At 42.7% G+C, this 13771-nt stretch overlaps 1 protein-coding gene across 4 annotated transcripts in view; it reads right to left on the reverse strand.

The window, feature by feature from the left end:
- dscaml1 (Down syndrome cell adhesion molecule like 1) overlaps nt 1–13771 on the reverse strand; it is a 98204-nt gene that overhangs the window by 20588 nt on the left and 63845 nt on the right. For 2 of the 4 annotated variants that reach the window (XM_071496603.1, XM_071496602.1), the window contains exons 8-18: nt 11373–11515; nt 10491–10620; nt 8415–8693; nt 6445–6573; nt 6085–6264; nt 4660–4865; nt 3334–3430; nt 3054–3182; nt 2604–2771; nt 2297–2367; nt 1928–2168 (exon numbers count right to left, since the gene is read on the reverse strand). In XM_071496603.1, coding sequence (XP_071352704.1) covers nt 1928–2168; nt 2297–2367; nt 2604–2771; nt 3054–3182; nt 3334–3430; nt 4660–4865; nt 6085–6264; nt 6445–6573; nt 8415–8693; nt 10491–10620; nt 11373–11515 — 1773 coding nt within the window. Of the gene's footprint in view, nt 1–1927; nt 2169–2296; nt 2368–2603; nt 2772–3053; nt 3183–3333; nt 3431–4659; nt 4866–6084; nt 6265–6444; nt 6574–8414; nt 8694–10490; nt 10621–11372; nt 11516–13771 lie in introns of those variants that run through there. The other 2 variants (XM_071496604.1, XR_011693473.1) reach the window with 2 other exon arrangements.

The following is a 13771-nucleotide window of genomic DNA, read 5'->3' on the forward strand; positions in this document are numbered from 1 at the left end:
GTTAAACAGATGAAGGAAGGCAGGTAAATAAAAAGAAAGTTTAATAAATCAGTGGTAGCTGACATAAAAGAACCTTACATAAATAAGTCCATAAGTTTGGAGAAACAAAAAGAAGAAAGGAAAAAAGGAGTACAGGAACATAATGAAAGGCAGTTTTTGGACTGGGGCTACATAGAGGAGGAGATGGGGGTGAGGGGCAGAGGAAGATGGGAGGAAGGGAGGAAGAGAGTTAAAAGCAAGGGGAGCAAGGGAAGGGCAGAAAAAGATGAAAAGAGGGAGCAGAGAGACAATGCGCTCAGCTGTGGATAATTACAGCAGGAAGCTAGCAGAGGGAACGAGAGAGAGAGAGACGGACAGAGAGACAAGCTAATTATAATTATTTTTAGTATGCTTGTTATTATCACTATTATCATAATGGCCATCAATATCACTGTCGCCACGGTGACAGCCACAGGGAAGAATTGGAGAGCTCTGTCTGCTCTGGACCAATGGAGCTCAGCCAACTGTTCACTGGGTGGACAAGTATGTATGTGACGTGTGTATTTGTGTGTGTGTGTGTGTGTGTGTGTGTGTGTGTGTGTGTGTTTGTATTTGTTTGTGAAGAGGGAACTCAGGCAAATGTGGATGACGTATAATAGAGACTGAGAGAGATGGCATGCATTGAAGAAATTTTTTGCATGTGGCCGTGAAGCGATTAAATGTTTATTTGTTTGTTTTTTACCTGCAGCTCAATACTAAAGCAAAACGAGTGGAAAAAGGCAGAATACAAGAAGCACAACATTTAGATGTCTACTTGAGAGAAAGAATTCAGAGTTTTTCTCTTTTTTAAGATGTATTTATATGTGTTTTTATGTTAACAGCTGTCAACTTGTTGTGGATTTCTTCTGCTCCTTAGAGGCCAAAAGTCAATTATTGCAGCTCGCTTCGAAAATAACACTTGTAAAAAGAGAATAAAAGGAAAAGTTCTCTTTCCTAGTAAATCATAAGTCTGATCCACAAACAAACTGACTGAAGTCCACTGGTCCTTTGTCCCACTGCTTTATTGCTATACACCCACCCTACAAATTTCTGAGGAACTATTCGATATTTTTTGTGATCACTTATGTTTAAAAAATGTCAACACTTCTTTTTTTGCAATGCAAAAAGTGACTCCTTTCAATACTTCCACCAAGGAGTTGGTGAAAATATTTCTAATGATTGCAGTCTGGGATTTGTTGAACCTGAATGAAAAAAAAAAAAAAAATCGAATCTCTTAGTATGTGCATTTTCTTGCATACTCACAGCCAGATACAGTTTTTAAAAAATCTAAATCTAAATCTAGGATTGTGCAGCCTAAGCAGGGGTTTTGCTCCCTAAGTTCTTTTTCAGTTCGTTCATTCATTCATTTATTCATTCATCCATTCACTCACTCAACATTTAGCCCATCTGCCCCCTAGCCATCAGGATGCATGACAAGACCTCCACATGTCTCACTGCACAGGGATCACCCAACCCTCTGCTGTGCTGTTGAATGTGTACTGTGTCTATGAGACTGTCTTTGATGTTTGTAAAAAAAACAAAACAAAACAAAACAAAACAAACATTTTGGTTCCTGCAGCCAACGTTCATTCTTGTTGAGAGAATAGAGAGAAAGTAGTAATTTTAGGTTACAAAGCACGGCATGATTTGACACAGATCAGACAGAGAAGAAGGAGAAAGAACAATGGCAACAGAAAGAGGTTCAGTAACTGTGAATCAAAGCCAAAGCAGACGGAGGGTGATATTTTACAAGACTGACAGTTTTCTCTTCCACTGTATATAATGCACCCTGCTGTTTAACCTGTTTAACCCTTATTGCTGCTGATCACTTAAGTATCCCACATTTACACTCATAAACAGACCAAGAGGCAAAAATTCCCTTTGCACGTTGAGATGTGCTGACTCTCACCATCTTCCAGTGTTGTCGCATTGATCTCTGAACTAGAGGGCCCTGTGCCGGCTCTGTTGAAGGCCTGGACAACCACACCATACTGGGCAAACTTCTTCAGGTTGTCCAGCGTGTAGACCTCACTGTCTCCAGTGGCCTTCATCTCCACAATGCTGTACTGGCCGTTACTGCCTGGGCCGTTCTCTCTGTAACCGATCTGGTAACCCCGGATCACGCCGTTCTGCAGCTCTTTCCTGGGTGCCTAATGGATGAAATAAGGAAAGGCAATATTCACATTAGACTCATATTCATATAGTGCGCAATGATTCAGGTGCCTCCACAAACTTAATGCAATGAAAGTGACATAAGGCAGTTGTTTTGATGCTTTACCTTCCAGGTGACCCTGATGCTCTGAGATGTCACAGGCTGTAGGATTACATCCATAGGAGGACCATCGGGCTCTGCAGAAAGAGAGAGAGAGACAGAAGGGTTGAGGTGTTGAACAAAGATACTGTGGAATTCATGTCTCATGGCCTTAAACTATTCTGGTCTACAGTTTTCAAAGGTTTTTTTTTGTCCACTAGATTTTCAATATAAAATGCTTATTCAAGGACAGATGTCAGCATCATCACACATGCAGAGGCTAATAGCTAATTCACTCACATTTACATTGGCAGAATGCTGTCAAGATACTTACGTGCTTCTTCCGTGCTGATGGTGAGTTCCTTACTGGCTTCACTCTTCCCTATAGCGTTATAGGAGTACATGCGTATGCTGTAGACAGAGGCAGGGTGAAGGTCCACTATGTTGGCCTGATTGTTGGTGGGGGAGATGTTTCGAGTGGCATGCTTCAGCTCCCAGGTATCTGACAAAGAAGAAGAGAATAGTAGTGCAGCATTGTTTTTCATTTTGAGTTATACAGTTTCCCCACTTCAAAAGACACTTTGGATATATTTGTAAAGGAAAGTAAATTCTTCCAAAATGTAGGATTTTGTATTTTGACACTGACAGTCAATTGACAGTCACAATCCCGAGTGCTTCAAAAAACAGAAAAGAACCACCAACAGCTTAGCAATTTAGTCCACTGTCATATTCACTTTTCTATCTTCCTTTTCTGTAAAATGAAGAATATACTCTTTTTACTTACCTGTCTTGTTCTTATACTCAATATCATAGGAGGTAATGACGCTGTTTCCATCAAATCTCTGCGTCCACCGGAGATTCATACTACGATCTTTCACTTCTCGCACCTCCAACTCTGGAGGGTCTGGGGGCTCTGAGGATTTAAGAGAGGGAGTGAAGAGATAAAGCAGGAGACATAACAGCAATTGAGAGACACTTTTGGATGGCAAGAGCAGGTTTGTGTAGTCTTCAGCAGTATGAAGAGGAGACAGTATAGGTACATGCATTTGTGCAGGAATGGTTACCTTGCACAGTGAGCTGGATAAGGCCTCGTCCTTCTCCATACGAGTTGATGGCGTGACAAGAGAAGAAGACTGAATCCTCACGCTCTGCTGGCTTTAGCTGTAGGGAGAAAGGTAAAAAGAGAAATGTCAAAGAGACAAACAGCTTTATCTTTGTGCAGGCAAATTGTGTGAAGTACATCTTTGTGACAGGGAGATATTTTTGTTGGGATTCACTTTTTTGCACCGTTTTTTGACCTACCTGCTTGAGAAATGTCAAAAGTGCACGATGCTTAACTCACCCTCTGTGCTATTTTTGTCACTTTCGCTAATTAAGGTGCATCTACATAGACTCAATTCAAGCATGCTTAGCTGGCGCTTTAAATATATACATTCTTTAACCACTGAATAAGTGTAAATTCACACCAATAATTCATTTTTTTCTGATTATGGCCATAACACCAGCAGGAAATATTCATGTTTGAGTCTCACCAGTCATGATTAACTACAAATACAATCATTTGAAAGAGACAGGTGCTATTTTCCATGTGAACTCTCTAATTAGAGAGGGGCACGTTGTCAAACCACGATTACAGATGCCAAATCCGCTGGTGTTATCTTGCGCAAAACACACACGCAAGCTCCTGTGCTCTCTCATGCGCATCAGACCAGTTGGTTGGCGAGTGAGATGATGACATCCTCAGAACTCATTGGACACAGTCGATTCAGATCCTCTTTACATCACAAAGCTCCTTCAGTACCACTTGTTACCAGTGACCCCTCTCTTAGTATCATAATCCAAAAACACTGCATCACCAGGCGGCGGCAGCTGCATGCATGCATCTCCATTTTCCTGTGCTTCCGGCTGATTTATCAGCTGAAGTATCTCATTTTTTTAATTCAGTAGAGATGATGGACTTGTTGCTGCCATGAATCATAACATGATTGTCTCGTCAATATGTCCAGAAACACAGATTTAATTGAAAAAGAGACATCGTCTTTTCTTGTCATCATATCTTGGGCCACTGTATATTCACACTTGCATGCAAAGGTTTTCCTCTCAGGTGACGCTGGTCTGGACTCGATTACCAAATGTCCAGTGCAGGGGGAAGAACACAGATGTTCAACGATCAAAAGACCTGTTGTGATTGGCCATGATTGATACCACTCTTTAACAACCCTTAACACTCCAGCTGCTGTGACAGTGGATTCTTTCTACTCTCTTCTTTTTCTACGCACCTCAGGGAATGAAAATACAAAAGGTCATACAACACAAAAGAGTGTAAGAGTGAGAGTCAGACACTCTGATCTCAACAACTACATGCTCTATCATATATAAGTGTTTCTTACCTTGAGCGTAGACAACACCTCGTCAGTCTTCTCATTGGGGCTGGTGGTAATGGAGTATCGGGGGTTGCGGTCAGGGTCAATGACCGTGTCACCTCTTTCCCAGCGGATGATGATGGGCCATTCTCCCCTGGCGGTGCAGTTCAGCTCCTTCACGTGACCCTTCTTAGCCATGGTGGTGTTGGGGTGACTGGTGATCATTGCGGGGACTGAAAGGAGAAGGGAAATGGAGCGTGAGATGAGGGGAATGTGAGGACAAATGGGGGGAAGCAGGGAGAAATGGCGACAGTAAACAGATTGATGAGAGAGATATTAGATGACAGAGGCAGATAACAGAGGGAAAGGGAGGAGGAAAAGAAAGGAAAGCGTAAGTGGATAATAAGCAGAGTTTAAGTGGAAACGGAGAATGAAGTAAAGGAGTGCAGAGGAGAAGGGTAGGACAGCTGGCAGTTAAAAAGGTGGAGTTCAGAGTAGCCAAGTTCCTTTGCAGTGCAGTAATGAAGAGCTATGGTCAATGAGGTAAAGTCAATAAACCTCCTCTCTCATTCTCCAATAGTTAACGTTGGGGTCTAGGTGAATGAAGAGGCAAAAACGATACACTCTACCTTTCGTGTACACTCTGTACACAAAATCACTTACACACTCAATCCTCTCTGGCCAAAACACACACACACACACACACACACACACATACACACACACACTCATTCACGTACACACACAATATCGATCTGAGGAGGGTTCTGCTGTTTTGTTTTCATCACTTATTCATCTCACCCTCCCTCTCTTCCTCCCTCTCTGCTGAGCGAAACAGACAGAATCGAGGGAAGCAGAGGAGAGGAACGGTTCAATCAATAACACTAACACCAGAAGGAGAGAGAGAGCGAGAGAGAGAGAGAGAAAGGGGGGGGGGGCACCGTGTTTTAGCAGAAAACTAGTAGATGTGCACCTGGTTATCTGTGTCTGTGAGTGAGCAAGAGTCAAAGGTGCCAAAAATTAACTGATAATGTCACTCTTATGAGTGAAATTGTTACGTAAGGTCAGTATATATGACATGATAAAAATCACATCATATCACATAATGCTCTGCTTGAAGTTGACGGTGTGTATATGCATGTACATTTTCCCTATTCATCTTTCTCTCTGTTGCTGTTCTTTATTGTTTCACTTTTATGTCCATGGTCACCTTTGCTCCACCAATTTATCACTGAGCATGTGTGTGTGTGTGTGTGTACGCTCCAGCCCACAGAGCACAGGGAGAGCAGTGCGAGCTGGCTCATTGGTTTTGACACAGTTAGCAAGTGTGTGTGTGCATGAAGACTGATAAATCAGGAGCACTGGAGCATCCTAGATGGCTTCACTGCAGTCATCTACTCTGTGAAAAAGTCACACTCTGATACATCAGTCTATGTGCGTTAGTATACTCACTCTTAACAGTGAGAACCATGCTCTTGCTGATGTCAGAGCCCACCCCATTGGAGGCCTGACAGAGGTAGAAGCCACGATCCTCTTCCAGGACATGTCTGATGAGCAGAGAGCCGTTACTCATGATCTGGATACGGCCTGTCAGAGGCACAGGGTGGTATTGCTGCGGGTTCCCAATACCCGCTGGACAGAGAGACAGAGACAGCAACAGGAACAGGTGATTATGTTATAGTAGCAAGCGACACTTGGATTTTGAGAGAATTAACTTCAGATAGTATGGACCTATGACTGATACTATGGCAAAAAAAGCCAACAGAGACACATCACAGTACATAGAAAAAGAATGAAAGATGGGTCATGTACCTAGTGTACCTTTGGCATGCTTCCACATGACCTTGGGAGGAGGGTACCCATCAACAGAACAGTTTAGGATCCCTGCCTTCCCATAGATCCCATCCTGGTTGTTGGGCTGCACCACAAACCGAGGAGGCACTGGAAGGAGAAGAGAGGAGAGGGAGTGAGTGAAAAGACAAGAACCTCCTGACACTAGAACCATATTCAATGATTCCTTCATGGCCAATAAACAGTATTTCAGTCAACACATCACCACTGGTATGGCTGTACCACATAACTGAAACTGAAATGGGGGGTGGGGGTGTTGGGAGGTATCAGATATTCAGCTGAATTCATCACAGGGGGAACAAAATGAAAAAACAAACTTTCCGAAAGTACTATATATGTGTATGTATGTACATATATTACCCAGACTCTCCAGCACAGGAGACCTGCTTAGCCCTCACATTAAAGTGGTGAAGACAAGCCTTCCTGACTGCCTGTCAAAACAGGATTCTAATCAAATATGTACAGGCTGACCTAAGAATACTGAACAGTTAACAGTTTGGGTAACAACTGCTCCCTTCAACAGTTGTTATAGTTGGTGGATATTATTCAAGCTTCGAGTATACTTTTGTTGCCAGGCAAATGTTAATTTCAGAGTCTAGACCAACCAACAAGAGCCTTAATCTTTGGACCTGACCTAGTCACACATAATCTGTACTTTTACGTCACTGAGGAGATGCTACAGGCACTTTAAAGAAACTCTTAGATTACCCACAATAAATCTAGGAAACCTTTACTTTAAATGTAGATAAGGTACTTCTATACTAGAAGAAGCTTAGAAGCTTGCAGCAATAACCAGTAAAAATTGATTCACAAGTTACAAATATAAAACACAACAATTACCAAATAATAAATGCTATCTGTCTCTATTAAATCTGTTCTGACTGTTCTAACCACTACCTCATTGGATTCTGAGTGATAAGGCTGAAGGCAGAAAAATCACAAAAACCATTTTCATCAGCTCCTGTAACTGCAAAAAAAAAGTGATTGAGGACAAATAACTGCTGCTGCAGACACATCGTTGAGGGCCTCCGGCCTAGAAGAGCTGCATTCAGCAGCTGAACCCACTGCTCCCCAAAACCTTGCTTGTTGAGACTTTTCATTGATACAAACTGCTGTGTTATGTGACACACACGTTGTTAATTCTGCAGATTTTGTAGTTTTGGTTAGGTCATGTCTTGCGTACTTTAGGCATACTCCCTTTAAGGTTGTGGATCCTTTGTTGTAGTTGAAAATTCAGATATTGGTGCTTGCTGTCGGAGTATTTGACGAGCAGCTCTGGTCCACTCCAATATTCTGGATTATCAGTGGTGTCGTGGGCTCGTGGAAGCTCCATCTTCCAATTCATAGTCTCCCCTCTTTGACTCATATGGACTTGTCTTTCTGCTTTGACTGCAGTATAGCACGGGCTTCTCCACTTTAGAGGCCTTAAAGGCTGGTTTCAGGCTCAAAAGGCCTCCTGGCTTTAACATTGAGTCTGAGTTAAATTTTGTGACTTTCCATCATTGCTGATTTTTTTCTTGTCAATGTTATTGTACCTGTCATGGTAAGTACCGGCCAACGTGTTAAGACAGTTGTATAGTCTCTTCTGTGGCTCTGGAGGGACCTATGTCAAGTCTGAAAAAGTTGCTCAATCACTGAGGTCCACAGAAAGCTAGTCTAACAAACTGAATGCTGTGGTGTTTGAAGTATTTGGGTTTTTATTGGGCAAGGAGAGTCTAATGAAGTTACATTATGGGAAGTGAAACACCCAGTGTTTTTGGAATATAACTCTTAACAAGGACTAAAGGGAAGAATATATCACCCTCTGCTGCTTTGTTTTTACCCATACTTTATTGAAGTGCAATACTAAATCACTTTTTTTAATTAACACCTTTCCTTTCTCCTTCACCCCCTTCTAAATATCTATCTTCTCACACTCCTTTTTTTCTTACCTGTAACGGTGAGCTGTCTCTCTGTGCTGACAGTTGCAGCATCATTGCTGGCAATGCAGGTGTAGTTACCGTTGTGTTTGAGCGACACCTTGGATATCTGCAGGGAGCTCATGAACTCCTTAGTGTCGATGGTGATGCCTGAGGAGGGTACGATCTCTTGCCCGTCCTTGCGCCACGTGATGCGTATGGGCATGTCTCCAGACGATACCACGCAGGCAATGTACATCAATTTACCAATGGAAGTCGGCGGAAAGTCAAATGGCTGGATCAGTGGAGGAACTGAGAGAGAAACAGAAGGAGAACATGAAAGGGTGAGCAAGAGACGTGAAGAAATGAGAATGATAGAGTGTAAGATGTGTAAATAGGTAGGGAGAGTAAATAGAAATGTAGAAGAGTCAAAGTAATAGACATAAAGAGTGAAATGAGACAAAAGATGATAGAACAGGCAGACCAAGTCAAGGAAATATATGATGATAAGGAATAGGGGCGAAAAAGGCAAGGACAGGCAGGGTGAAATAAAGGGTAGACAGAAAGAAGACAGAATGAGGCAAAGAGGGAATTGAAATAAAGAAAAAAGATGAATGAAAACAGTTACAGGGTTGTTTAAATGAGTGGGGTGAGTAAGAGGTGAAGATAGAGATTTGAGGGAGATATGAATAAGTGAAGGATAGAGAAGAGAGAGAGAGTCAGATGTGAAGATACAGGGAGAATATGGGCAGACACACAGATTTGAAGATTCGGGGGCATCGAGAGGACATGGGGTGGGAAGTGAGTGATGTAAAGGGAGAAGAGGTGGAGTTAGAAAGAAACAGAGGACAGAGGCAAAAAGACTGTTACATTTATTTTTGAAGGGCATGGATCAGAATCTGTCATTTCCAGCTGGCAGGCTGATTGTTCAACAACTGGTCCGTCTGTCTATTTGACTGTAGGTGATCAGAAGTCTCATTTCTTGAGTCTTTCCCCTAAGCCTGACCCCCAAAGCCTCCACGCCACCGCAGCCTGGCCTGCTAGCCCACTACCCACTCTGCAGCCGCCTGTGCCCCCTACCAAACTCTCCACTCCACCCCGCCCTGCCCTGCTAAAGCCAGCCCATAATAGCTGCTCTAATTAGAGCCCCATCCACAGGGGGAAGAACAGCGTTGCCATGGAGACCGGCAGAGGTGATGGCGGTGGTTTGGAGTGCAGGAAGAGGGGAGGGAGATGGTGGTTGTGGTGGTGGTGGGGGGGTTACAGCTGAGACATCTGGGGGATTTAATCTGGGCCTCGTTAAAATTCATCTAATTAAATCAGAGACATGACGAGCACACATTCATACAAGCACATACCTACACCCACACACTGCAAATACACACACACACACACACACACACACACACACACGTGCATACACGCACACGCGCACACTCGTGTACACGCACGTGCATATATGTGACCATCGAGTAACACACATTTCACACATCTACCAATGTCAAGCTGAAACACACACAACCCACAATCACACTCGACAACTTCCTAAAACAAACATGTCATGCTAATGCCGCAGAGAGCAGAGCAAAATAACATACAGGGTGACATGTGGAATACACACACACACACACACACACACACACACACACACAGTCTTTGCCATTCACACACCTATGTATGCATTTGGCATACACACATACACACAAATCTTATACAATAGCACTCCTGCTCTATGTAATTGCTGAGTGGTTGAGAGAGCACACTAGGCCACTCCGCCCCTTAATCAGGGGTTATTAGAGGCAATACATACAGCTTTCTTCTTTCCTCTCCCTCTGTTACACTCGCACCCTCCTGCTCCAAACCAGCCTTACTCACTCTCCATCCCTCCTACAATCACCCATGTTTACATTCATAATTTTTTACACTGCCTTTAATGACACAGTAAAACTACAATTCTACAATTCTACACTATTCTACATATAGTGTATAGACCTTATTGCACAAATCCTAAACACAATTAGGTATATAACATTTACATCACGCACATCAAAACCTGTGAAACTCTCCAACAAAGTTATCTATTTCAAAAATTTCAACCCTGTGACTGACCTTTGACAGTGACATAAACAGTCTGCGTGATGAACAGCTGTGGCTGGATGAGCACGCTGCACACATAGGCTCCCTCATCCATCCCCTTCTGAACATCGCTGAGCTTCAGAGTCCCATTCTCATACACCACCTGAACAGACATCAGTAGTGTTACATGCAGAGACAATACATGCTTGGTCTTCTTATTCATTCACAGAGCTGGGAATTTAAATGAGATGATGCTGAGATCAAAACATGGCCGACACTGACGCACAAAGACATCACTTTGATTTGCCTTCATTCGTTTGTGTTTGGGAGTTTTCAGGTACAATCCAGTGGAAATCTTTTCTGCTATGCTAATAAATCAAAACCTAGCAAAGCATAGATTCATTTAATATACAATACAATAAGAAGTGGTCATTATGGCAGTGGTCATTACTATTGAGTTTTGATTATATAAACATTACAGCATAAATGTCTAACAGCCTATGTTATGTGAAATTATCACATGTGGTAATGTTTTATGAAGTGATATATTTTTAGATCACTCTTAAAGGTACAATTTCTGACACAAAAACATTGTCCTACTATTGTTCCCAAATTGCTTTACTGGTGATTTAGGACAAAGGCTAACACTAGATGATATTCTCGAAGGTATTCAGTGTTTTTCGTTCATAAAGCTGTAAAAGGCCAGATGATTAGCTGAAAAATAGTCATTTATATGTTCAGAATTCTGGTCAAGAATTATTGACTGAGCCTTGAAATAACACTCGGAAAACGCAGTACATGTACAGGAAAGGATTTACGCACCTACACATTGTATATTCATGTTATACAATGCTGCATGGAAATTAGTTTCTGAGCTAATTTACTGTCTCTGAGCACAAGTGCAAAAAACTCCACCTGGCGATGGTTATCAGGCAGCAGAAGTCCCTCCTTGTACCAGTTGATTGAATAATAAGGGTACCCAATCACACGGCAGTTTATGAAAGTGTTTCTTCCTGCCACCGCAGTGATGTTCTTCATAGGCCGAATCCTCGGAGGACCTGAGAGAGAGAGAGAGAGAGAGAGAGAGAGAGAAATGGGCGGAGGGGGAGATATGAAGAGATGGGTGGGTTGACCAGAGGTAGAAAAGAGAGGGAAAAAGAAGATCATTAGTTGATGGTGTCAGAAGCAGGTCATGGAATTTTAGGAATATAGGGGAGGGGTGATAGGGAAGGGAGTTGGGGGAGAGGAAAGGGACAGAAGAGGAAAAAAAAAGCATGTCGGGGTGTAGGGAGAGAGAGAGGTTAGAGTGTCTTGTTTTAATGTTTAAAAGCAGCTTTTATTTTCTGTCCAGTTTTACTGGAGGAGCACCTACACACTCAGTTTCTGAACATTACTCCTTAGATGTGCCATCCCACTCCAGCCTACCCACCCACAAGTCTCTCCTGCTGAAAATCTGTTTAGCTCATCCCAGGCACATGTAGGTCTCTTGGATTTTTAAGTCTAGACAAATACATTCACTCACTTGTTTATTAGATACCTTTGTAAGACATGAACTGAAAATAGGCCTCATCAAATAAGTTGAAAAAATGTTAGCTTCAGGTCAGGGGAACAGAGAGTGGATGAAAATAACACTAACTAGATACAGAAATACAGGGATGCCAGACTTCAGAACAGCAGCGATAGTGTTATTGTTTAGAGGTCAGATTAGATTAGCGATGGCAATTTTATTTAATGTAACTGACATTTTAACAAACTGACTTTTAATGTAACCAACTGCATAAGTAATCTAAAAAGAGAGAATAACAGGTTTACATGCATTTACATGCATGGTTACGCTCATGCATGACAGAATGTCATATTTTCATACATGAATTTTCATTCATGCCGACCAACCACCCCTGACTGTTTCACTGTAAAAGTATCCTTCACCTCTACATCTCTGTTTGGTGCTGCAGGACCCGCAGAATCCAGGTTCTGATGCAGCCCTTCAGTGCACAACTCATCGGCTTTAACAACCTAATCATGAACTGTGTGTGTACATATGTCTGCAATGCATTGCGCTGCACATGTGTGACATATGCATTGTTTTTTGTGCTCTGTCAATATTTGTGCTGAGAACTCTATGAAGGTCATGTTACATGGGTTGTGCTAGTTTGAGTGGCAGTGGGACTGAACAATAGTGGCCACAACAGGTAGGTGGAACAAAGTTTGTGTGAATGATGCCCTAAAAATACCAAAATATCACAGAGCTTATAACAAAGCTTAACTGCCTCTGTATGTATCATTGCCAAAAGACCAGAGGCTGTGGGCAGGCAGGCAGACAGACAGTCGGACAGACACAAACTGTGTTTAGCATTAGTGGAAGACACTGGGAGCTATCACTCAATCATCCGTCACTTCTGCTCTGACCTTCTCACCATTGTTCATCTTGTATCTTTGTTTTTGTGTCTCCTTCCAGCCCTCCTACCCCCACCTCTCTCTCTCTCTTTCTCTCTCCTCCCTTTCTCAGCGCGTGCTGAGCTTTGAAGTCACAGCTCTGACGAGTCAAAGATGTATTATTCAGTAGCACCGTCGCACAGACACACAGACACACACACACACACATACAGGCTGACACTCACCCTCACACAAACACGGCTGCAGTGTGCACTTGCATGTGTGTTCAGCTATGTCTGTGCGGCTCAGTATCTTTGCTGCTGGCCCCTCACTGAATGGGTTAAGTTAAGTGTATCACATTTCAGTGAGTGGATAGGCATAGTAGTGTGTTACTGCTTTTTCATGTGTGGTTATGCATTTGTGTCCATGTATGTGTGTTTACTGGCTGTATCAGTTTGTGTTGTACATAGGGCTGAAGCTCTTTGGCAATGGGGCTCATTCTCACTCCAGTGATCATTCTGGCATGTCTGCTTGGAGCAGACTCACATGTCACAACTACACATTTCACCAAAGGACAGAGAAGAGAGAGAGAGAGAGAGACAGAGACAGAGAGAGACAGAGAGAGAGATACAGCCCTGTCCATCGGTGTCACTCCTCATCTTTGTCATCTCACACGACACTGACATCACCAGTCCTGTCACTAGAGTTCACCATCACTCCCTCCAACAGACACTGGCACTTCTCCACTCCTCTTTTCTCCATTCCTGTCCCCTTGTTTCATCTATTCTCTCTCTTCTCTCTGTCTCTGCCCATCTGTTTTTGTCTCTTCTTTGTTTCACACTGCCTTAATCTCACTTCCTCTCCTTTAGCCACTCTTTCTCTCCATATGTTAAACTATAGCCTCTCCATTTTAACATTTTTCAGCCTGCAAACATGTG

The sequence above is a fragment of the Trachinotus anak genome, unplaced genomic scaffold, assembly GCF_046630095.1.
Source record: "Trachinotus anak isolate AG129_WGS33_773 ecotype Australia unplaced genomic scaffold, CSIRO_AGI_Tana_v1 ptg000014l, whole genome shotgun sequence".
Taxonomy (NCBI): domain Eukaryota; kingdom Metazoa; phylum Chordata; class Actinopteri; order Carangiformes; family Carangidae; genus Trachinotus; species Trachinotus anak.